The sequence below is a fragment of the Equus asinus genome, chromosome 1 (genome assembly GCF_041296235.1).
Source record: "Equus asinus isolate D_3611 breed Donkey chromosome 1, EquAss-T2T_v2, whole genome shotgun sequence".
In the NCBI taxonomy this organism is placed as follows: Eukaryota; Metazoa; Chordata; class Mammalia; order Perissodactyla; family Equidae; genus Equus; species Equus asinus.
In genome coordinates, this window is record NC_091790.1 from 201,743,445 (window position 1) to 201,766,540 (window position 23,096).

General features: G+C 49.9%; 3 protein-coding genes across 5 annotated transcripts in view; 2 read left to right on the forward strand and 1 right to left on the reverse strand.

The window, feature by feature from the left end:
* The window catches only part of LOC106824297 (zinc finger BED domain-containing protein 6), a 44,546-nt gene extending 27,582 nt beyond the window's left edge, over positions 1 to 16,964 (forward strand). For both annotated transcript variants that reach the window (XR_011505199.1, XR_011505198.1), the window contains 2 exons: positions 2,164 to 2,398; positions 16,840 to 16,964. The gene's annotated coding sequence lies outside the window, so the exon portion shown is untranslated. The remainder of the gene's footprint in view (positions 1 to 2,163; positions 2,399 to 16,839) is intronic.
* Positions 2,323 to 3,725, forward strand: LRRC61 (leucine rich repeat containing 61). The gene has a single exon (XM_014830512.2). The coding sequence runs from the start codon at positions 2,323 to 2,325 to the stop codon at positions 3,100 to 3,102; it is 780 nt and encodes a 259-aa protein (XP_014685998.1). The 3' UTR covers positions 3,103 to 3,725.
* Positions 4,004 to 8,250, reverse strand: RARRES2 (retinoic acid receptor responder 2). Of its 2 annotated transcripts, none has more exons than XM_014830514.3 (6): positions 8,014 to 8,250; positions 6,901 to 7,092; positions 6,548 to 6,652; positions 5,472 to 5,567; positions 4,314 to 4,440; positions 4,004 to 4,119 (listed from the first exon to the last, which is right to left on the reverse strand). In XM_014830514.3, the coding sequence occupies exons 2-5, from the start codon at positions 7,072 to 7,074 to the stop codon at positions 4,324 to 4,326; spliced, it is 492 nt and encodes a 163-aa protein (XP_014686000.1). In that variant the 5' UTR covers positions 7,075 to 7,092; positions 8,014 to 8,250; the 3' UTR covers positions 4,004 to 4,119; positions 4,314 to 4,323. The 2 variants fall into 2 exon arrangements, with proteins under 2 accessions (XP_014686000.1, XP_070371740.1); XM_070515639.1 differs by having other exon boundaries at positions 7,873 to 8,090.
* Positions 16,965 to 23,096: the final 6,132 nt, after the last annotated feature.

Here is a 23,096-nt window from a genome sequence, read left to right on the forward strand (position 1 = left end):
ACCCGGTGGCTGTGTCTCGTCTGAATGCAGGGGGGTATTTAACCATGTTGTTCAAGGAGAGACTCCTTGAAAGCCCCACATTTTCTTCCTCCCTCTGACTGCTCATCAGTGCTCTTCATTCAGCCTCATAAATGGTGGTGGTGTCCCTATTTCAGCCCTTGACTTCTCCTTGCCACTGTACACCAGAGGTTCCTGACCACTTTCACCCCCAAAATAGTGTGTGACTGGGGAGGATGTGCATATTCCTGAAGAGAGGCCTACAGATGCTTATAGAGGTTTGTGTCCCCAAAAATGCTGGCCCGGGGTGCTGCACGCTCTCGCTGGGCACCTCCCTGCAGCTAATGCCCAGATCCCTTCAGCCTAGAGCTTCACCGCCCCCTAAGTCCAATGCCACACAGTCACCTCACACTGGACAGATTCTTGCCCCCAAGCCTGTCCTGTCTACGTCCCACATGTTTGAGAAGGGAGCCCCTGCATCCAGTCACATGGCCAGATCCTTGAAGTTGGTCCAGACTCTCCTCCCTACTTTCTGTGACTCAGTGCCCTCAGTGTGATCCTTGTCTCTCGAAGGCTTTTATGGCAGGTTTCCAGTGCCCAGTGCCCCTCGTGCACCCCCACTCTGTGGGCCTGAGAGCTTAACCAGATGCACAGGTGATTGCGTCACTTGCTGCTCACAAACTCCAGCAGATCCCATTTGAATAGAGTAAATCAGACTTCTTAGTAGATGCCTCTGCACTTTTGGAAAGAAATGAGGTAGAAATGAGGAACGAGCTGGAGGGCTGCAGCTAGAGGAGAGCTAAGTAAAGATATGGGGTCCCCCTGTTCAGAGGTGGTGTGGAGGAGGATGGAGAGGGGGTCAGATCTGTTAGCAGCTTCCCTGAGTCTGGTGGGGGGTGTGGGAGGATCCTGGCTTGGTTTCCCTGGAGAGCGGGAAATCAAAAGTGGTGTTGATTATGTAAACACACACTTGGGACTCTGGAGGCCCAGGGCTGTAAACAGCAGGAGTGAATGGGCTCTTGGTTCCTTGCAGGCGTCACCCCGCCTGGCCTGGGCCTGGCCAGTGTCTACAGGCTTGGGAAGCTGCCACTTGGAGCAAAGGTCCCTTCTTGTTTTCCTCTCTGCCGAAACCTTGAACCCTCTGTGGGCAGCTGCGCCTGCGTCCCCTCCTCCAGGCCTCCTCCCTCGTGCTCCACAGTCCTGCCCTAGCGCCTGGGTCTGTGCTGTCCCACAGCCACTGGTGACTGGAAAGGCCCCTCCCTCCCCTGCCATTCTGGAGCCAACATAGGTGCCACCCTGCCCCTCCCTCCAGGACAGCTGCCTTGACTGCCTGGCATCCCGCTGGCCCTCTTTGGAAGTGTCTTGTTTGCAAGGAGGACTGTGCTGCCTGGCAGTGACTGATGCTGTTCTGCTGGTACTAGAGTGAAGAGCTAGTTTTGGTGGGTGGGGGCGGGGGGCAGGAGCAGTGGTCTGGGGACTGGCAGTGTGGCCACTTCCCCCTGGCCTTCACTGTCCCCTCTCTCCCTCAACCTCAGTTTCCTTGTCTAAGACTGAAGGCTGAGCCTTCAGGCCTACAGCGGCAAGCAGAGGTCACAAGTTGGCCCTTGGAATTTGGAAACCATTTTGAATTAATTGCTGCCATTACAGATTGAGTCAAGGACACTTGGAGTGACTGAAGCAAGGGGCCAGGCTCTCCTTTATGTTTGCATGTGCATGGCTCTCCAAGGAAGGAAACAAAAGAGAGTGGTGATGGGGGTGACCTATTATCCATTCAAAAATAAACTGAAGTATTTAAAAAGAAATACCTCAAAATTAGTAAGGATAGATCCTGAGTGGTTACCCAGAAAGGAAAATAATGAGATTTTGTCCCCCAGTGCAGATTTGGAAAATGGGAAGAATTGGTGACACTGGGCCTGAATTCCATCCAGCACGGGCCTAACTGCCAGAGCCAAGTTGGGGACTCCCTATGGGTGAGGGCCTGTGCCTGGCGACCTCACTCAGACAGGCTCTTTGCCCTCTGGCGCCTTGGACCTGGGTCCTCAGGTCTTGCCACACCGTCTGGGTTTCTGGCCCTGAAAGTAGAGGCTGGGTGGTACTCGGTGCTGTCACCTGCTACAGGGGCTCAGGAGAGAGAGGCCTGCTTACTGTTTAATTGTCTCTCTTTAGGGACCTACTGGCCCTTGAGTGGGGGTGTCGGAAACAGGCCTCAGGCACTGGCCCAAGCAGAGTCGATGGTGCCTTCTTTGGGGTGAGCAGCCCCCAGTGGTACCCGCATCCCTGTGACGCAAGTGCCAGGGCCCAGGCCGCCTCGACCGACTTCATCTCATGGAGCCTCAGGGAGAGAAGCCAGGAGAGGCTGACAGGGTGCGCGTCACGCCCCAGCTGCTCAAGGCCCGCTCAGGTGAGTTTGCGCTGGAGTCCATCCTGCTGCTGAAGCTGCGAGGCCTGGGGCTGGCGGATCTGGGCTGCCTGGGAGAGTGCCTGGGCCTCGAGTGGCTGGACCTGTCAGGCAATGAGCTCACCCAGCTGGGCCCACTGGCCTCCTTGCGCCAGCTCACCGTGCTCAATGTCGCCAACAATCGGCTGACAGGGCTGGAGCCGCTGGCCGCCTGTGAGAACCTGCAGAGTCTCAATGCCGCAGGCAACCTCCTGGCCAGCCCTGGCCAGCTGCAGTGTCTGGCCGGACTGCGGGGCCTCGAGTACCTGCGGCTCCGCGACCCTTTGGCCCGGCTCAGCAACCCGCTCTGCGCCAGCCCCTCCTACTGGGCTGTGGTCCGAGAGCTGCTGCCGGGCCTGAAGGTCATCGACGGGGAGCGTGTGACTGGGCGTGGCAGTGAGTTCTACCAGCTGTGCCGGGACCTGGATAGCTCCTTGCACCCCAGCTCCAGTCCAAGTCCCAGAGCCACGGAGGCCCAGCCCTGGGTCGAGCCAGGGTACTGGGAGTCCTGGCCTACCCGGAGCAGCTCCATCCTGGAGGAAGCCTGCCGGCAGTTCCAGGACACACTGCAGGAGTGCCACGACCTGGACCGCCAGGCCAAAGACAGCCTGGCTCAGGCCCAGCAGGCGCTCAGCCCTGCAGTCACCACCTCATCCTTCGTCTTTTGAATGTGCCCTATGGCCATGGCCAGGGGCAGCCTGGCACGTGGCTGTGGGGTCAGCATATTGTGGCCTAGCTGCCCACATGTCCCCTCCTGCCTGTGCACTTGTCTTCACAGTTTCATCATGCTGGTCACTGGCCCTGCAAACTGGGCTTTTCCTGAATCCTTGTTCTTAAGAGCAGCCCCCTTCCTTCCACTCCTACCTCAAGGAACATCCACACCCACCCCCTACGTACTTCAGGGACGCACCTCCTGAGTGGCCTGTAGCGGGTATAAGGCTCCTCCATGAGCAGCTGGCGTAGTGTGAGGCTGTCCTGTCACCTACACTGGGCACCTGGGAGGAGGCCCGGTGCCGAGCCCGTGTCCTGGCTGCTTGCCCCTGAGATTTAGTGGAAGAATGTTGCTTCTGCCTAAGGCTAAAGGTGAGAAAGGCAGGGATGGCGTGCCTCCTGTCCCAGCTGGTCCTGGGAGAGGACATGGGCAGAGCCTGGAAGCCGGCTTTTACCCATCTTCAAACTTTGCCTGTCCAAATGACCCTCTGCTGTGGTCCCCTACTCCTGTGCCTCCCTGGAGCCTTCGCAGCCCATTCTCAGCACGCTAAGCTAATTCCTATTAAATACTTCTGTTTCACTTCGCCTCACTGCCTGTCATTTCACATGGGTGTGCTTGGCTTTGCCAGGCATGAGCTCCGAAAGCAAGATGGGGTCCCTGTCACCTCTGGTCTCTCCTGCAGGAAGGAGGAGGTGCACACAAGAGGTCCCCTGCCCACTGCTTTCTGGGCGCAGACAGGTAGCATCCTGCACCCCCTTGGGCGTTACTTCCTCACTGTAAGACTGGGGCATCCCAGCCTTTCTTCCAGGACGGGAGAAGCTGACGGGAGGGGATGCAAGGGGAGGAGAGAACACAGCTGGGGGAGCAGTTTTATTAGCTCTGGATAATGGGATTGTCCTCCTTGGGCACAGGGAAAGGAGGGCAGTCTTTCACTGGTTACCTCCCACAGCTGTCTGGGAAGCCGGATGAAATTCTAGGGGAAAGGAAAAAAAAACAAAATCTGGATGTGAGGGAGGCTGTTTTGGTCCCAGCTGGGCTCTCTTCCCAGGCTCCGAATCCCTCCCCTCCCTGCCTCCCGCAGCCTGGCATCAGCCCACCCTTCCATCCCATACCCCACCCCAGGGCTGTCCTGCTCCCCTCTGTCCTCCCTCCCTCATGGCCTCCTACCAGTCAGGCCTCAGCTGGGGGGCAGGGCCTTGGAGAAGGCAAATTGTCCCGGGAAGTAGTAGCTGTGGGGGTCCTCGCCAGCCTGCTCCACCTTGCTGCACTGGGCCTCCTGGCGCTGCTCAAGCTCCTGCCAGCACCAGCAGCTGCTCAGGCCTGAGGCAAGCAGCACTTGGGGGGGGGCCCCCAGGAGGGTGCCCTGGGGGGAGTGCTGGGGTCCTCCGCCCGTGCCCGCCCACCTCCACATCACTTAGGGAATAGTTGGACCAGGCCCAGAGCCCCTCCTCACCTCCTCTTCACCCTCCTCTCCCCTCCTCACCCCCCTCTCCCCTCCTCACCCCCCTCTCCCCTCCTCACCCCCCTCTCCCCTCCTCACCCCTCTCCCCTCCTCACCCCTCTCCCCTCCTCACCCCTCTCCCCTCCTCATCCCCCTCCCCTCCTCACCCCCCTCTCCCCTCCTCACCCCTCTTCCCTCCTCATCCCCCTCCTCCCCTCCTCATCCCCCTCCTCCCCTCCTCACTCCCCTCTCCCCTCCTCACCCTCCTCTCCCCTCCTTACCCCCTCCCCTCCTCACCCCCCTCTCCCCTCCTCACCCCTCTCCCCTCCTCATCCCCCTCCTCACCCCCTCCCCTCCTCACCCCCCTCTCCCCTCCTCACCCCCCTCTCCCCTCCTCACCCCTCTCCCCTCCTCACCCCTCTCCCCTCCTCACCCCTCTCCCCTCCTCATCCCCCTCCTCCCCTCCTCACCCCCCTCCTCCCCTCCTCACCCCCCTCCTCCCCTCCTCACCCCCCTCCTCACCCCCTCCACTCCTCACCCCTCTCCCCTCCTCATCCCCCTCCTCACCCCCTCCCCTCCTCACCCCCCTCCTCATCCCCCTCCTCCCCTCCTCATCCCCCTCCTCACCCCCTCCCCTCCTCACCCCCTCCCCTCCTCACCCCTCTCCACTCCTCATCCCCCTCCTCCCCTCCTCACCCCCTCCACTCCTCACCCTCCTCTCCCCTCCTCACCCCCTCTTCACCTTCTTCCCCCTCCTCTCCCCTCCTCCCCTCCTCACTCCTCCATCCAGGCTTCTGCCTCTGACCTCTCCCACAGGCCCAGCTTCTATCCATCTTACCAGCCCCCTCCCTAACCTCTCCTCTTCCTCCTCTGCCCACTCTTACCAGCTGAGCCTGTGTCTCTATGGGGCAGTGGACCATCCGGCCCAGGACTTTATTCTCAGAGTCCAGCTTGATGCAGGCCAGGCATTTCCGCTTCCTCTGGGGAGGGAGGCATAGGGTCAGGAGAGGGGAGGGTGGAAGCTGGAGGCCGCCTGCGGTGGGGATCGTGGCCCCTGGCAGGCTCTAGAGCGGAGGGGCAGGCAGATGCAGGCAAGCTGGTGTCAGGTGCAGCCCACCCTCGGACTGGGAAATTTTAGAAGTGAACCATCCTGCAATTTCCAAACTGTGCAACTTTGTGCGTGTGTGAGTGTGTGTGAGTGTGTGTCTGTGTAGGCAGGACTTCTCCCCCAGATGGGTCCACCCTGCCTTACTTCCACCAGAGCCACTCTGCTAGATGCTAAATCACCTATTATATTGATTTGCATTTTCTTGTAAGATTTGATTTGACCACAAGGGTCCTGTCATAAAGTCTGGAAAACCACAGTGTAATCCAGGCCCTCCTTTACCAGATGGAGGGAACTGGGGCCTCCAAAGAACCTACATAGCCACAGGGCTGGTGCTGGGCAGAGCCGGGACTAGAGTCCAGATCCGATGGTTGCACTCCCAGCCTCGGGGTCTCCCTCATGGCAGCGATTTTGTCCCCAAGGTGGCTCATTATAGTCCACCCCTGTTATCAGTCAGCCCAGGCTGGGCCGTCTCCACTTGAAGACTCTCAGAAAATGGGGAATTCACCAGGCTTGGGGTGAGGGCCAAACTAACCTCACACCATGGGCTTCTCCCACCAGTGACCTGAAGCCTGAGAGAGGAACTCAGATGGAAGGTGGACCCACTCTGAAGAACAAACATCCTCGGAGGGCTAGCCCAACCCTGCCCCCTCCGGCCTGTCCAGGCCCCCAGCCCACCACCAACCATCACAACCCTCACAACCACAGGCTCCGACTGAGCCAGCTCAACTTCTGGGGTGGCTGCTCCACAGTGGGGTCTCTGACCTCAGGGCTTCTCACTGGGTCTCCTACTAAACCCCAGTTGTATACACTCACACGGGCACGTGCCCATCACACACAGGGGCCTTCACTCACCCCATGGGGCTTGACTCGGCACTCAGCTTTCTTCCAGTCCTTCTTCTGGCAGCTCGTCTGCTGGAGTTTAAATTCCAGCCTCACAAAGGTCCCCGCCAGGAAGGGCTGCCGACAGACAGACAGACAGAGGAAGGCCAGCAGCCAGCTGAGCGGACAGGGCAGTTCCTGGATGTGATCTGCCCCTCGTCCCCACAGTGAAACAGCACATCTGAGGAGGTGGCTGGGGTGGTGGTCTTTCTCCGGAGAGCTTGGTGCTCCCAGAGTCCAAGCACTGTTGCACTGGCTTCCTGGGACTGTGCTGGTGTCCTGGGGTGTGGCCCTACCCCCTCCCCTCCCTGGGCCGTGCTGCTAACCGTGTCCGTGGCACTGTCCACACTGGTCTCCCGGAAGGCCCACTGCACACGCGGGTGCTTGTGGAACTCCTCCAGGGCCACCTGCAGGCTCCGGTGCTGGGCCGCCGTGAGCTCCGCCCTGCCCAGGCGTGCCGTGCCCAGCCACAGGGCCAGTGGGATCAGCAGCCGCCACATGGCTTCACCTCAGTCACCCTGCAAAGGGTGTGTGCGATCCTCAGGTCTTTGTGCCTGCCAGCGGAGGCCCCCACTCCCTGGCCCTGAGGCTGAGGGGGTGCACACTGGGCTGAGCCCTGGGGGGAGGCGGAGGGGCGGGCTTTGGCCCTTTGCTGAGATTCCCTGGAATCTCCCTGGTCCTTCCGCTCTGCCCCACCCTGCCCCCCACCGCTCTCTGGGGAGGTGCTGAGTCCTTCCGTCCTCAACAGCCTGGGAAGCGGTCCTGTGGCCACTGCAGCCTTTCCCCCCTTTTCTGGCCCACTCTCTCTCCCCTTGTGACTCTGACCCCCTCTCCTGCCCGCTGCCCCCAGAGCCTCTGCTTCCCCCCACCTACGCCTCTCCCGGTGGCTTCCCCCTCCCCACTCTGTCAGTGGTTCCTGGGGTCCCAGCCCCTGGCCCTCACCCCCCTGCCCCCCAGGCTAACTTGGGGAGAGGGAGGAGTGGGGCAGAGGAGGGACAGGAGGCTGAATTTTTGGGGGAGGACGTAAACACGTGGGAGGGGCCCACAGACGGGTCAGAATGAACCGCTGGGGAACAAGGCGGGTGGGGGTTGCTTAACCCTCCCTGCCTAGGGCTGCCCGTCCAAATCGGGGTCTCCCCTAGACCCCATACCTTGCTTTCTTTTTCAGGCAGACTCTCCCTCCCTTGACTTTTTTTCTGGGGCCTTCCCTACCACCCCTCCCAGCCCTTCTGATCGGATCCCCTAATCCATAATTGGGTTGCCTGAGGGGTGGACCCTCCCCAGGACTCTGTCTTTACCGGTAGTCTTAGGACCAGAAAGCCACAGATGTGGAAACTGAGGCCCCCTCAGTGAAGACACCAGGGTGTTGCCTTAGCAAGGTCTCCCGGACAAGGTGACCAATTTCGCCCTTCGCCCGACGCCCCCACTCCTGTCCTCACCTCCTTTCCGGAGCCTTGGGGTCTCTCCGACACTCCCCGCGGCTGACTCTGGGCCAGGCGCTCAGCCTCTTCCCGGTCCCCCGCCCGCGCACCGCCCCTCCCTCGCGCGGGTCGGCCTCCATCTCCTCCCACTCCCACCTCCTGGGCCCCTCCAGCTCCCGGCACGGCTAAGGCTCCTCCCCACCCGGTTAGGACCGGCCTCCGGGCGGCTGCCCTCCAGCGCCTTCCCTCCCCATCCCACCAGCCTGCCTGCCCCCCTCGGTCCAGCCGCCTGACCCTGACCCTGACCCTGGCGGGGCCGCCCTTCCCTCCTCCCGCTGGCCGAGGAGCCCAAGCTTTCGGCGAACGGCGACCGCGGGCCTCATCTCCTCGGGACATGGGATTGCCCTCTCCACCACTCTGTCTCCAGGTAGGGCTGCCTTATTCTTAGGCCCTTCCACGGTCACCAGTCCCCGGCGTCCCCAGGACAGTCGTTTCAGGAAATTCTTCCCAGAAATACAGATATCCTCAAATCAGATGAGATCTTGAGGAGTCCGCCTCCCAAACCCCAAAGCTGCACTGAGAAGGAAGGCGTCTCCTTTAGAGAGGATGTCTTGTCCGACACCTTCTGTCACCAGCAAACATGGCCATTTCTCTGGTTCCAGGCCCTATGCTAATGACCCAAAGTAGAGGATCTCATTTAACTTCCCAAAGCCCTGGCACTTCTGCTTCCTCTCTGCAAGGTGGGGACCAGAAACCCTGCCATAAGGGGTTGTTGTGAGGATTGAAGGAGGAGATTGATGGAAAGTGACTGATGGCCCAAGGTTTTCTTCCCTTCCCTGCTCACCTCTGCCAGCATTCTCCACTGGAGCTGAGAACTTTGCAATGTGCTTTAGGGGCACGGGAGAGATCCGTGGCTTCAGTTAGCTAGTTCTGGTGCCTGGAATCCCATCGTCAGCATTTCATTCCCACCTGTGAGCTGTCGACTACCGTTAAGCAGAGAGGAGAGACAGGATCGTGGTTCTCTAGGAGCTCTAGGTGGGGTTACATGCAGACACAGAAGACAGTTCCCAGCCCAGGGCCCCATCCTGGGGGAATGTCCTGGGCATGGGTGACCAGAGAAAACTCCCGGGACAAGGTAGGACTTGAGCCGAGGAAAGCAGGCAGGTCTTCCTGCCTTCTGTGGGGGTGGGCCAGGGGGCTGCATCAGGCCTGCCTGAGGGAGGGGGGCTGGAGCAGGATGCTGGCAGTTGGCAAGGAAGGAGACCCTGGGGCTATATGCAAATACGTCATAGGTCACATGCCAGACAGAATCCCCTTTGGGGGAAGGAAAGGTGAGGTGGGCACTTAGAGAGGTGGGTGGCCCTCTGGCAGGCAGTCACAGGTGGGGGTATGTCCCGGCCACTTAGTGCACAATTGCGAGCTTAGCTCCAGGGGACATGTTCCAGCCCAGGGGAGCAGCACCAGGGCTGAGCCATTTGATGATGGTCAGTGATCCTCCTGGGCATCACCCAGTGATCCTCCTGGGCATCACCTCCGTTGGGAGGTGGAGATTCACATATCTGAGGGGTTCCAAACTGATTTCAAAGTTCCAGTAACTGAGCCGAGTACCAAGATGTTTTCCTTTAATATTCACAACCACAGGGACAAAAACTCGTTTATGGTTTTTAGAAGAACTGATGTGACCTTGAAGAAAAAGCATATCAGTTTCAAACCACGCCTGTTCAAGTTAAGTCAATTCACTAGCTCTTGTGTTAACTCAGTATAATTAGCACAAATTCAAAACCAAATTTATCAATATCAACAAAGTAGTCTTCAAATTTTTCTTGTAATTTTTATAGCCAATTTACATAAGGCTATTACAATTAAAATCCTTTACATATTGATTTGTATGAGAAAAGTGTGTAAAATCCTAACTATTGCTCATTATTATTAAAAGATTTAATTTGAGATTCTTATATTTGTCTGGCTGGGTCACAGATGAACTTTTCCTTTCCTTAGAGCTTCAAATTTACCTTGATAAATGTGATATTGGTGAGAAAACTTACACTGACTTTTTTAAATCTTTCATTATTGAATATTTGGTTAGCATTTTTCTGTTTCAAGAAAATCGTGGAGTTAACAGTACGGTAAATCTTGGTAAAACCCTTCCATGACTCGACCAACGTGCACTGGCAAAGAAAAGATTATTAAATTCATTGTCTTCTGCTACTTTCAACAGTCCCATAACCTGGTAATGTTTCATAGCACTTGCACTTAAACACTGAACAATTTTAACAACTGCGTGCATGACACTTGCATAGAGTCTGTTCAGAAAAGTGAGCACAGATATTTTCGGTGTGCATCAGACAGTGGGATGAAGCAACACGGGAAACATTAGTCTCTTGTTTTAAATCTCCAGTCCCTCAATCACACTAACCACATGTCAGATGCTCATTATGAATCATGGGTACCATATCTGTTCATAAATGCATGGAATATTTCCAGAAGGAAAAACAAGAAACTTGTAACAGTGGTTGCCTCTGAGGAGAGGAACTGCCTTGCTGGGGCAACAGGAGAGAGGAAAACAGTGTACCTTTGGTGCTTTCAAAATTTCATACCTTGTGGATAATTTGTCTATTAAAATATAAAAATTGGGGGGGGGCCAGCCTGGTGGTGCAGCAATTAAGTTCGCACATTACACTTCGGTGGCCCGGGGTTTGCTGGTTCAGATCCGGGTGCGGACATGGCACCGCTTGGCATGCCATGCTGTGGCAGGTGTCCTACGTATAAAGTAGAGGAAGATGGGCACGGATGTTAGCTCAGGGCTAATTTTCCTCAGCAAAAAGAGGAGGATTGACAGCAGTTAGCTCAAGGCTAATCTTCCTCAAAAAAAAAAAAATTATATATATATAAATAATTTTAAAAACTCTTAAAGTCACAAGACAAATAGCATTTTTGAAAGCTCACTCTGGCAGTTGTGTGGTGAGTGAGTGAGAGGAGACAGGTCTGGGTGCAGGACGACCTGGGGAGGAGACAATTGCCGTTGTCCGGGTGAAAGATGAATGTGGCTGGGACAAAATGGGGGCAGGGAAGATGGAGAAAAGTAGAAGCTAACAGAAATATCGAGGAGATACAAGCAGCAGGGTGTGGGGATAGGTGGAACGTGGGCATGATGGAGACTGGTAGCAGGAGTGAATTCCAGGTTTCTGACTTGCACAACCTTGGGGATGGTGGTGGCCCTCAGGGAGAGGGGGACACGGGAGGGGGAGGCCCTGAGGAGAGACATTTGAGTGTTTGTGGGACGTGTGAGTGGAGATGTTGAGTGAGCAGGGCTCATGGAGAGCCCTGGCTGCAGATGGGAAATTCTGCATCCTCTGCGTGGAGGTGGAAGTCAGAGCAGAGAGATTCGGACGGGAGCAGGGACTAGCCTGCCCAGGTGGTAGGAGATCAGGTGTCACAGGAGCCTGAAAAGGAGGTTCTGAGGAGGAGGCTCAGCCGGCACTGAGTGCTCAGAGGCCCAGTAAGCTGACCACTGAAACCACAGGACTGAATGCATCCAGGGACCTTAGCCCGAGCTGTCTCAGTGGGGGGTGGGTGCAGAAGCAACACTGAAGGTGTGGAGAAGACCAGAGAGGGAGGCAACCGAGCTGAAAGCGTGGTCAACACTTCCGAGACATTTGGCTGTGAGGGGAAGGAGAAAGAAGGTAACAGCTGGAGGGGCTGGGGAGAGCCTGGGTCAAGAGAGGGTGTGATTTGTTTTGTTTTAATTAGATAAAAGAGGAGTAATCAATAGCGCAAGGTTTCTGAGATGGGAGGGAATGGAATCAGATGGGAACTGGGGAGATTGGAGGGGACAGCAGCAAAAGGTGGGGCTAGATGCGGGTAGGCATGTGCCACCCAGCCCCAGAGGACCCCTTGCCAGGCCCGGGCCCAGAGCCCTCCCAGGCAGGACATCTGCAGTGGGGCGGGGACTCTGCCTTCCACAGGATGCTCCTTCCTGTGTGTCCTTCCTCCCTCCCTCCCTCCCTTCCTTCCTTTCTTTTTGCATCTGGGAAGTGTCTTTCCTTTGGTTCATTTATTGAAAACAAATTTCAGAATATAAAGAGGGATGCACAAGGAATTCTGTCTCATGGATTGCCCTAGAATTGACTGCATGCCTTAGTTTCCATGTTTCTGAGATGGAAACTTAGCTCTTTGTGACTAAGAACATGCCCAGGGTCTGTTTGCAGGAATGGCAGGATGGTCCTGAAAAGAGTTTGAAAAGTAATATCTTCTGATGCTAAATCCTGATGTTCAGCTTTTAATCACAACATGTGATTCTTATATCTTTCATTAACTTGATTGTTGAAAAAGACATTAATAATAAAACTAGAAATTACAAAAAATCATACCACTTGGCAATAAAAATAACCAAAATACCTCTTTTAATAATTCTTGGGTCAAAGAGGAAGAAAAATGAATTGCAGAATTCCTAAAAATAATAATGAAAACATTATATATCAGAATCAATGACCCATATCTCAAGAAGTACGAATTACTTCTTTTTTACTTAAAAAGATGAAAATAAATGAATTATGTGTTAACTCAAGAAACTAAGAAAAGAACTAACTAAACTCATGGAAAGGAAAAGGAAGAAACAAATAAAAATAAAACATGAGTTAGAAAAGAAATTTGAAGAAATCCGTTAATATAAGATACCATATTAATCCCTCAAAGGAGAAAAAAACCTCCTCATATAATCATTGCTAAAGATCCTGAAAGAACATTCAAGAAAATTCAATATCCTCTTCTAATTAAAAAATAAACCTTTTGATAACATAGGAAATTATAAACACCTTCTTAACATAATTATATATATATACACACCAACATACCTAACATAATTATATATATACCAACATACCTAACATAATTATATATATATATCAACATACTTAACATATGCTTAACATATATATATTATTATATATTAAGTATACCAACATATACTTAACATATATATATATACACACACATACACCAACATACTTAAGGGTGAAGAATAAAAAACATTCCCATCAAATTCAGGATCAAGAAAAGGACGTCTTCTATTACTATTATTGTACATTTTTCTAGAAATACCAGCCAATGTAATTAGGCAAGCATGAAAAAGCGATGATAAAAGGTTTTGGAAGGTAAAGTGAAAAATATCACTATTTGCAAATGATAGGATTGTACACCTGTCAAATCCAAGAGAATTAATAGGAATAGATCATTGGAAACAGTAAGAAAATTTAGTAAGTGACAGAATATGGAATTAATATACAAAATCAATAGGCTTCCTATACACAAAAGAATTAGAAAATATAATTTTTAAAAATCCCATTAACAGTAACAAAAAAGGTTAAATTTCTAGGAATGAACTTAATAAAAAACACAAAGAGTATTGAAAATTTTTAAATGATACTGAAGGATATAAAAGAAACCTGAAATAAATAGATAGGAAGAATCAATATTATAAAGATGTAAATTAATATTGAAACTTAACAAGAAAAGACAAATTGATTCCAACATTAATATGGAAAAATAAAAAAGCAAGAATAGCCAGAAATATTATGAAAATAAGAGTAATGTTGGCCTATTAGATGCCCAGATGTCCTGTTAGATGTTAAAACATATTAAAAATCTAAAATAATTAAAACTGTGGTATTAACAAATGAATAGACAAATAAATCAATGGAACAGAATAGGAACATCAGAAATAGATGCAAATATCTATGGGAACTTTATGTATGATAAAGCTGCCACTTCACATCTAGGAAAAAGATGTGTTAGCCAAGAAATGCTGTTGGGACATATGGCTAGCCTTGTGGGGAAAAAAGAATAATGTTGGTGCCCTACCTCCCTTTTTATAATATAATAAATTCCAGATGAATGAAATAATTAAATGTACCAGATGACAATATGAGGATTTTGTTTGTTTATCTGCTGAATAATTTCATACTGGGGAAGTGTAACACAATACCTAAATGTCATACAAGGAAAGATTGATGAATTTGACTACATGATTATCAAATGTTTCTCCGTGATAAAAAAAAAAAATCAGCATAAAAACTCAGAAGACAAATACCAAATTTCGGAAAAATAGTGGCAGCACAACCTTTAAAGACAAAGAATTTCAAATAGCTTTTCAGCTGACCTCGTAGAATGAGTTAGGAAGTGTTCCCTCCTGAGAAGGACTGGTGGAAGTCAGCAGTGAAGCCGTCTGGTCCTGGGCTTTTCTTTGTTGGGAGGTTTTTGATCCCTGACTCAGTCTCCTTGCTCGTTGCAGGTCAGTTCAGATTTTCTGTGTCGTTGTGACTTAGTCTTGGTAGGTGTTGTGTTTCTAGATTTTGCCCATTTCATCTAGGTCATCCAATTTGTTGGTGTACAATTGTTCATAGAATTCTCCTATAATACTTTTTATTTCTGCAGACTCGATAACAATGTCCTACTTTCATTTCTGATTTTAGTAATTTGAGAGATATTCTTGACCTTATTTTCCAAAACTTTTATTGAATTTGTAAGTTGAAATTTCAATTATGAGTTTAAAAAAACATCAAAAGGCTCTTTCCTGTTTAAAAATACCATCCTGAATGACCTACAACTAGGATATACAACCATGTCCTGCGGCTTTGGGGAGAAAAATAAAAATAAATAAAAATAAATAAAAATAGGATCCTGTAAATATAGCATTTCTTTTTGGAAAGTTCTGTCTGCTCCTTATTTCTGTTTGTGGTTTTGGTCTTTCATGTTGGAGGCATTCCTCAAACGCCCGATTGAAAGCTTTGTGGGAGGTTTGGGGCCTTGTCGGTTGTGGTCTGCAATGTAAGTTGATCAGGTCGTAGCCTGGTTTTTTGTCTGTTCGTTTGAATGATCCTAAATATTGATATTATTTATAGGTCTTTTCTTCAGAGCTACACAGTTTGTTCAAAGAAGAGACCTTTGAGCTTTTGCCTGTGAGTAGAGCCTGGCTGGATGTGTGCAGGGTGCCAAGTGGGGTCAGCAGGCTGAGAGTGACCATTAGCCTGGGGACTTTGACTCTCCCCTCCTGTTTTCGTTCTGGCCATTGCCCTCACCTGAGTCCATTTCCACAGAGTCGAGCCTTTGGTCCCGGCAGTGGTGGAGGGGTGGAGATGTTCCTCAGATGCCCCCAGCCTCGTCCTTGTCTCCCGTGCGCCTGCTGCCTTCCGGCCCAGAGCCTTCTCAGGGTTCAGTGGATTAAGTCTCTTGATCCCCATCGATCACCCCTGCCCCCCCAGGAACTCTGCTCGGCTCAGTTATTTACCGCTGGTCCTTCCCCCCATCTTATAAAACGTGTCATGTGTCTTGTCCACTGTTGTCCCCTCTCCCATCTTCTTTCCCCTGTGCATTTATACCTTTTTATTCCTTTACTGTTTTTCAATGGAGTTTTGGAAGGGATGGGGACGAACACGTGTGTAATCCACCATGTTTAACCAGTCTGTGAGTTACTTAAAAAGAAAAATGCCTATCTATCTGTCTATATAGTTGTAGTTATGAGGTAAACTGTGCGCCCCTAAAATCCATATGTTGAAGTCCTAACCCCCAGTCCGTCAGAGTGTGACTGGATTTGGAGACACGGACTTTACAGAGCTATTAAGGTAAAATGAAGTCATATGGATGGATCTTAATCCAGTATGACTGGTGTCCTCGTAAGGGGAGATTAGTGCACAGATAGAAGGAAGACCAGCTGAGGACACAGGGAGAACACCGCCGTCAACAAACCACGGAGAGAGGCCTCAGAAGCACCAACCCTCCTGACACCCTGACCTTGCACTTCCGACCTCCAGAACTGAGAGAAGAAATGTCTAAGACACCCAGCGTGTGGTGCTTTGTTATGCAATCTCAGCAAATATACACAAACACACACACACACAGAGGAGTCCTTCCCAAGACGTGGTGCTAGGCACTTGACCTGATCATTTAAAAAGTCCAGATTTGGTCTGTGTCACACAATAATCAGGTGCTTTGTGAGCCGAAGAACAAGGTCAGGATGGCTAATACCAAGCTTAAAAAGAGTTAAAATTGCCTTATTGAGACTAAACATATGAATCCTATTATTTATCTTCAAGAGAAGATAAGAAACCATGATGCCATTTTTAATGTTTTAATGTGGCAGGAAATGAAACTCAGATTTCAATCAGTGGGTGCACCTGAACATCAACTAACATACCATTAACATTGTGAAACTTACAATTATTCTTTCAAGGAAATTCAGCAGACTAATACAAGGAATTTGCACCTTTATAAAGCACATGTAAAGAGTCAGTCTCATGAGTGCAAAATATTTTCCTAAACAAAGTGGTCAGACGGCAGATACCAAGCTGAACGTCCAACAGATCCCTTTAAACCTCACTCAAGGATCCACCACTAGAGGGAGATAGTGAGCGCAAACTAGGTTCTTCGCTCTTTAAACTTGGCAAATTCTCTATTTTTTCAAATAACAAGGCCGTGGAATTATTTTCGTTACATACTTGCGGTAGCCTATAATCACTTTTGATTCCTGGTTTAACCCGAGAACTTCTCTTAACTCCATCTGCCCCATAAATCATGCCAATTTGTTGCAATGGTTTTATACACCATATGCGTATTTGTTAGAACTGTGAACCAGCGCGGGCACAGATAACACACAGCAGCTCAGCCCATGGAAGGCACTTAGAGTAGTTTGGATGCTATGAAATTAAATTTAGTATATTATTTGTTGAATGTAGTAATTTAATAGAATGTTACTATGTAGTCATTAAATGTGTTATTGTGTAATTTCTAATAACATCCAAAAAATAAATGTTAATTCCGTTAAGAGGAAACTCTCTTTTCATGTTTCAGGACAGAGAAGGCAAACAACTTCTGAGAACATCTGCGACTTCACTGGCCGACTCTCAAGGCACCGAATTTAACTGTGACCCAGATTTGGTCTTGGAGCGGATCAGAAGGCACTGAGTTGAAGCCAGGTTTACACTCTGATTCCTCCAAGTCACCACGTGGTTTTATTCGAGAGGGGTCTGGGTAGCAATGAGCTAAGGTTAGAGGTAGTATTTTTGTTATTTGGTAAACATGTGCAGATGGTGTTCACAAACAGCTGCACAGGCCACTCACGGGAGCCAGAACACTTGAAAACACACCTGCTTCTGCTAAATTGCAACGACTTTGCAGAGACTCTGTTTGGAATTGCCTCGTGTTTCCAAATCAAGCTTGGCTTTTAGTAGATTTTAAGCCAAGAACAGATACACACTGGCTTCTAAATCCATCTTTGAATTAAGTTGAAGAAGATATAATCTGATGCCAGCCTGGAGTTAAAAGACGTAGTATTGGAATGATAGATGAGATTTGACCTTGAGGGGGAGAACTGTAGATTTCTAGGTCAAGTCAAGTACTTTCCTCTTGGCTGAGACACCGAGATGATTTGTTGCAGCTTTTCCTGGCAACGTATGGTCCTAAGAGCCAATCAGCAAGTGGTGGTGAATGCGGGCGCCAGGGAGCCGGGTGCCCTCCTGGCCGAGCATGTGACTCTGGCCACGTCAGTCCCCTCACAGCCAGAGGTTCCCTAAAGGTTCCTGCATTCCAGTTATCCTGGAATAATGTTCCAGACAAACGAATAAGTTTGAGGCACTGCTGCCTACAATCAGACCTTCAAGTGGGAGAGTTGGAGACACAAGTTTTCTTCCAGGTTCCTGCTCTTTGCCTCATTCACATACTGATTTGAATTTTTCTATAAGACAAAGTGGTATTTTCTCTCACTAGAAGCCCTGCTGGACTCCCACCATCTGTTTAATAAGCAGTAGCCAAGGGAAGAGAGTTTACAGTTTCCTGGTAAACCAGTGGCTCAGCCTGCTGCTCAGGCCACTCGGTGTGCTCTGAGCCACTCGTGTAAGCAAGGGATCCTTGGTTACGGACATTTCCTCTGCATGTGGGCCACAAACACTTACTCAGCACCTTCCGTGGGCCTGACACCTTTCTAGGGGCTGAATATATGATGGTTAAACAGGCCAATCCCTACTTTCCTGTGACTTCTATTGTGGTGGGTAACTACACAAAAGCCCTCTAAATGAATAACTATCTAAATAATTTCAAGTAGGTGATAAGGGCTATGAAAACAATAAAGCTGAGTAGGGGGGCTGAAAGATGATGGGGTAGGAGTGGGTGGTGGGCTGAATAACGGCCCTAATGCCTGTCCAGGCCCTAATCCCTGCACTGTGCCTGTTACCTTATATGGCAAAAGGCACTGAAGATGTGATTAAGCTAAGAATTTTGAGATGAGGAGATTATGTTGGGGAAAGTAATTAAAAACAAAATCTCCTGCCAGCCCAGAAAAGCTCCCCATAAAGGTAGAAGAGAAAGAAAACAGTTTTTTTTTAATTGAATAAGCATTACACCAGAATGAGAGGCACATCACCGGCCATCCCCTAAGAGACTGCAAAGACGGAAAGAAATCTCGCCCTGTTATACAGCACAGCAGATGCAGCCCCCACACACCTTCCCCAGATAAGCCGTACCTGGTCCTCAGGTGGGAGGACCTGATGGCGCCATTTGCACACACAGTTCATCCCAAATTCACGAGGTAATTGGGGTGACCACCTGTGTTAGCGGGTTGCCTTTCTCCAAAGGAGAAACACGCTTGTCCTGTCCTTACGACAGGTGGTGGTTTTGCGGCTTGGGCCAGGCGCCACGGGGGCTTGGAGACAGGGCCCTATCTCCCTTGATGGTTACATCTCAAAGAGCTGGCTCCCAGGTCCTGAGAAGGACAGTCCCGGGGTGTGGAGCTGGCAAGAGGCTTATTGAGCTTTTAAAAAGATTTACAGACATCTCAGAGGGGCAGAGAAAAATGCACAGTGACAGGTTTTCAAAGGAAAGGGATGGTGGTTATGGGGAAAGTGTCTCCCTTGTGGCACCAGGGAGTGTTAAAACTTATTTTTCTGAGTTTTAATTTGTATTCGCCCTTACAATTACCCTGGATTATCTGGGTAGCCCCTAAATGTATCACGAGTGTCCTTGGAAGAGGGAGGCACAGGGAGATCTGACTATAGCAGAGACAGAAGGTAACGCAACGACGGAAGCAGGAGGCGGTACTGCTGGCTTTGAAGGCGAGGGGGGCCCTGAGCCCTGGAGCACATGGAATGTAGCTCTAGAAGCTGGAAAGGGCAAGGAAACAGATTCTCCCCAGGGCCTCTGCAGGGAGCGTGGCCCTGCCCACATCTTGATTTCAGCCCAGTGAAAGTGAGTTTGGACTTCGGGCTTCCAGAACTGTAAGAGAATAAATGTGTGTTGTCTTAGCCACCAAGTCTGTGGTCATCTGTCAGAGCAGCCACGGGCATGAGGTATGAGTGCACAGGCGGGAGTGGAGAGGAGAGAGGGCCATTGGGAAGTGAGTTTTGAAGAGAGGATACTTGAGCCCGAATCTGGATAAAGTGAGGGATTGACTCCCATAGAGATCTGGAGGAACAGCATTGTAGGTGGACGGAACAGCAGCTCCAAAGGCCCCACGGTGGGGACGAGCTGTTGTGGCTGTGCAGAGCATCCCGCAGGACCTCAGGGACACGGAGTTAGAGAGGCATGGTTAGACCGGGTGGAACCTTAGAGGCCGTGGCAGCGGTTTGCGATGATTTCACAATGTGAAGTGAGCAACCTGATCTATTTAAAAGGCTCCATTAGGTCAGGAGACTGGACTCCATGGCAGCCAGACAGGAGGCAGGGAGAGTAGGAGGTGGCGGCTGCAGTGGGCCAGGGGCGCAGCGGCTGTGGTGAGAGGCGAGAAGTGGTGAGCGGGGCCTCAGCCTTGGTGCTCGCTGCAGGAACTCCAAGATCTCTGCCTGGTTTCCTTTTGACCAACCATGTTCTTTTTCTTTTAGAAAAACGGACTCCTGTGGCTGGCCCCGTGGCTGAGTGGTTAAGTTCACAAGCTCCGCTTCAGTGGCCCAGGGTTTCGCCGGTTCGGATCCTGGGCGTGGACCTAGCACTACTCATGAGGCCATGCTGAGGTGGCGGTCACATGGGACAACCAGAAGGACCTACAACCAGAACATACAACTATGTACTGGGGGGCTTTGGGGAGAAGAAAAAAAAAGAGGAAGATTGGCAACAGATGTTAGCTCAGGGCCAATCTTTAAAAAGAAAAGAAAAGAAAAACAGACTGCTGGAACTAGATATGCAACAGAAAAGTGTCCTCTCTTACAGGAGCAATGCATTCTGCATGTTTTCATGCATGCAAGGATATTTTTAGAACTGCAGAAGTAGGAGCATTTTGATATTTTCCTGAAGAGTTTCCCCATGACCTGGCAAGACTACTTTCACCCAAGATGCTGGCCTCGGACAGTCAGGGCCTCCCTCTTTTTGGGCCTCAGCCACTCTCTCTCCAGGTCCGGATGCTGGGAGGGCTCATAGGATGGAGGGCTGTGTGAGCTCGTACAGGTGACTGTGCCCACCTGGGGCATTCCCAGGTGGTACCTGCTCACTGCCTCGCCTGCGAATGCTGGTATCAGATTTGTGAGTTTCTAAATCTGCCTTCGGGATGCTGTCGGAAGCAGGAATTCACAATAGTGACAGTAAGTTCTATTAGAATGAAGTTTCCCTCTCTTCTCTCTTGCTCCCTAGTCTCCTCCAGCTTTTCAACTGTCATCACTCAGAAATTGTCAACAAGCATCTGGTTTTATCCCATATTCAGCACCAACCCAAGAGCAATTTCCATCGCTAAACCAGGGTTAAAAGTCCTCTCAACACCCATCACACTGTGGAAAAACAGCACCGACCGCTTCTGTCTGGCTCACGATCAGGCCCAGCACCTGACACAGTGGCAGATGGTGGGCATGAATAAATATTTGTTGGATGTATGTGCGCGTCTCGTGGGGAGGACTGGGATGCCATCTGTAAGAGGTGGGTGCAGTTTTCCCTCTTGCAGCTACAGGACTGCTTCTAAACAACACTTGGGCGTCTCCATAGAGGGTTTCTGGAGACGCTGTTCCCCTCATCCCTGGCATGCCCACCTGCTTTGCCGTCTCATGCAGTAGGGGGGTGCAGGCACTGTTGGAGGGGAGATGCAACCCCTCCCCAGGGGCCCTCTCAATTTTTGCTGTCCAGGGGGTCCCATACCCTGTACAGCCTATCTTCCTCCCACAGCTGAGACCATCTCCATTGGGCTGGGCCGTTTGGCTGGTTGCTGCGCCACCCTCCCTAAGGCACATTGAGGAGTGAAGTCCCAAATACCAAGGCCTAGAATTTCTGGCTGCCATAACGGTTCAGGAATCCCTCACAACTCCTTTGCCACTCATTGTCTCTCTCCAGAGCAAAGGCCCAGACATACTATACTTAGCTTCCTTTGGCTATGCCAAAAGAGGAAGTTACAGCAGGTGGTTATCTCCTGACTGGGCGAGAAGACATTTCTTCCAGTGGGGGATGGGGAGTGAGCGAGTAGTTTAGGGTCTTGGTTAAGCCAAAAGCCTTTCTGCCAAGAGACTGGTTACGGACAGATGAAGATGCTTTGTGAGTCTGTGCAGGAATTCCCCGGAGGGCTCTTGCAGGAATGCAGTTATCAAGCAGCACAAGATGCTCCACATTTACACCGAACTAACAGGTATTTCACAATTACGCTTGATGCTCCTCCCACACACATAACTTTAGGGGTTAAGAATGGGACACGGTTCCTAACAGCCACTATCCAGCTGTGTGGCCTTAGGCAAATTCCTTAACATCTCCGAGTCTCAGTTGTTTCATTTGTAAAATGAAGACTAGAAGAGTATGTTTCTTAGGGTTAAGAGGGTTAAATGAGATATGTATATAGAGAGTTCACCCCTGTGTCTGACACAGGATAAGGACTCTAAATACTAACTACAATTACTAAGTATTTAGGTAGAAACCAGAGGATCTTCTGATAGCATTGATGATAGAAAAATCCATTCTTCTGCAATCACCAAACTTGATGTGTATTCTACAATATGCTATGACTATATTTTCTGAACCCCAAACACCATATGATCTGACAAAGGAGTTTTTTCATATTTGCCAATTTTACTATATGAAAAGTATAAAAGTTATAGATTTAATCTACAAATGAAACTGGACCGTGAGAGTACGGTAAAGTAAGACCCAAACAAGTGGAAAGACACGGATCTTACATCTCTTCAAATGGGTTTTTAAAAGAAATCTAAGAAGAAATTTAAAAATATTGACAAGCGATTCTAAACTTCTTTGGGAAGAAGAAATGGGTGATGGACGCTAAGAAAGCTTTGGTGGGAAAAAAAGGGAATCTGTGAGTAGGGGGGGTACTTACATTACTGGCATTAAAACTCATTTTCTGATAAAAATACAAATATAAAGTCTAATGTGGGGCAGGTTGGTGTGGCCTCTCTAAATATACCACCAAACGCAGAAACCGTGAACACCACCTACTTTACAAGGAGGTCACCCCAACAACATGAAATAAACCCAATCTCCTGACTTTTAAAAATGGACAAATAGAAAAGGGGGCGAGGGGCCATAAGCAAATTCACAACAAAGACAAGACAAACAGGCGATAAACTGTGTGAAAGAACAAGTCAGCTAACTAGTAATCTAGGAAATTAAATTCAAAACAATGAGAAGTAACGACTTTAAATTTGAAAAAATAGCCTGCGTGGTCAAAGATATGGAAAAATGGGCATTTCTCAAGGAAAATGAATCCACTTTCCTGAAAGATAATTTGGAAAACACTTAAAAATATACTTTGTCTTTGACCTATCAGTTCCCCACTTGTAGAACTTTTCAATCAGGCATGTGCAATAAAAGATGAATCTATGATATAAAAACCGGAAAATTTATTAACAATTTGTTCGTACATTTATGCTGCTTTAAGAATCATGTCATAAAAGATTATCTAATAACATGGGAGAAAATTCACAGTATTGTTAAGTGCAAAGGGCAGAGTACATCTTTGCACGGCATTATGCCACTATGTGAGATCTGCATAGGTAAGCATAGACAAAACACGGGAGGAGACGTACCAAAATACTAAATACAATTCACTCGAGGAGCTAAAAGTATGAGAGATTTTTATATTCTATTTCCTATTAATGCAAGAGATTTCTCAAGTGTTTTAAAAACAATTGTACACTTAA

Bases quoted from the DNA above. Each gene is read 5' to 3' on its own strand.
- LRRC61 (XM_014830512.2), top strand. From the start codon at position 2,323: ATGGAGCCTCAGGGAGAGAAGCCAGGAGAGGCTGACAGGGTGCGCGTC.
- RARRES2 (XM_014830514.3), bottom strand. From the start codon at position 7,074: ATGTGGCGGCTGCTGATCCCACTGGCCCTGTGGCTGGGCACGGCACGC. The intron at 6,653-6,900 runs GTTAGCAGCACG...GTCTGTCGGCAG, and splicing joins TGGACAGTGCCACGGACACG to CCCTTCCTGGCGGGGACCTT. The intron at 5,568-6,547 runs GTGAGTGAAGGC...CTCCCTCCCCAG, and splicing joins GCCGAGTCAAGCCCCATGGG to AGGAAGCGGAAATGCCTGGC.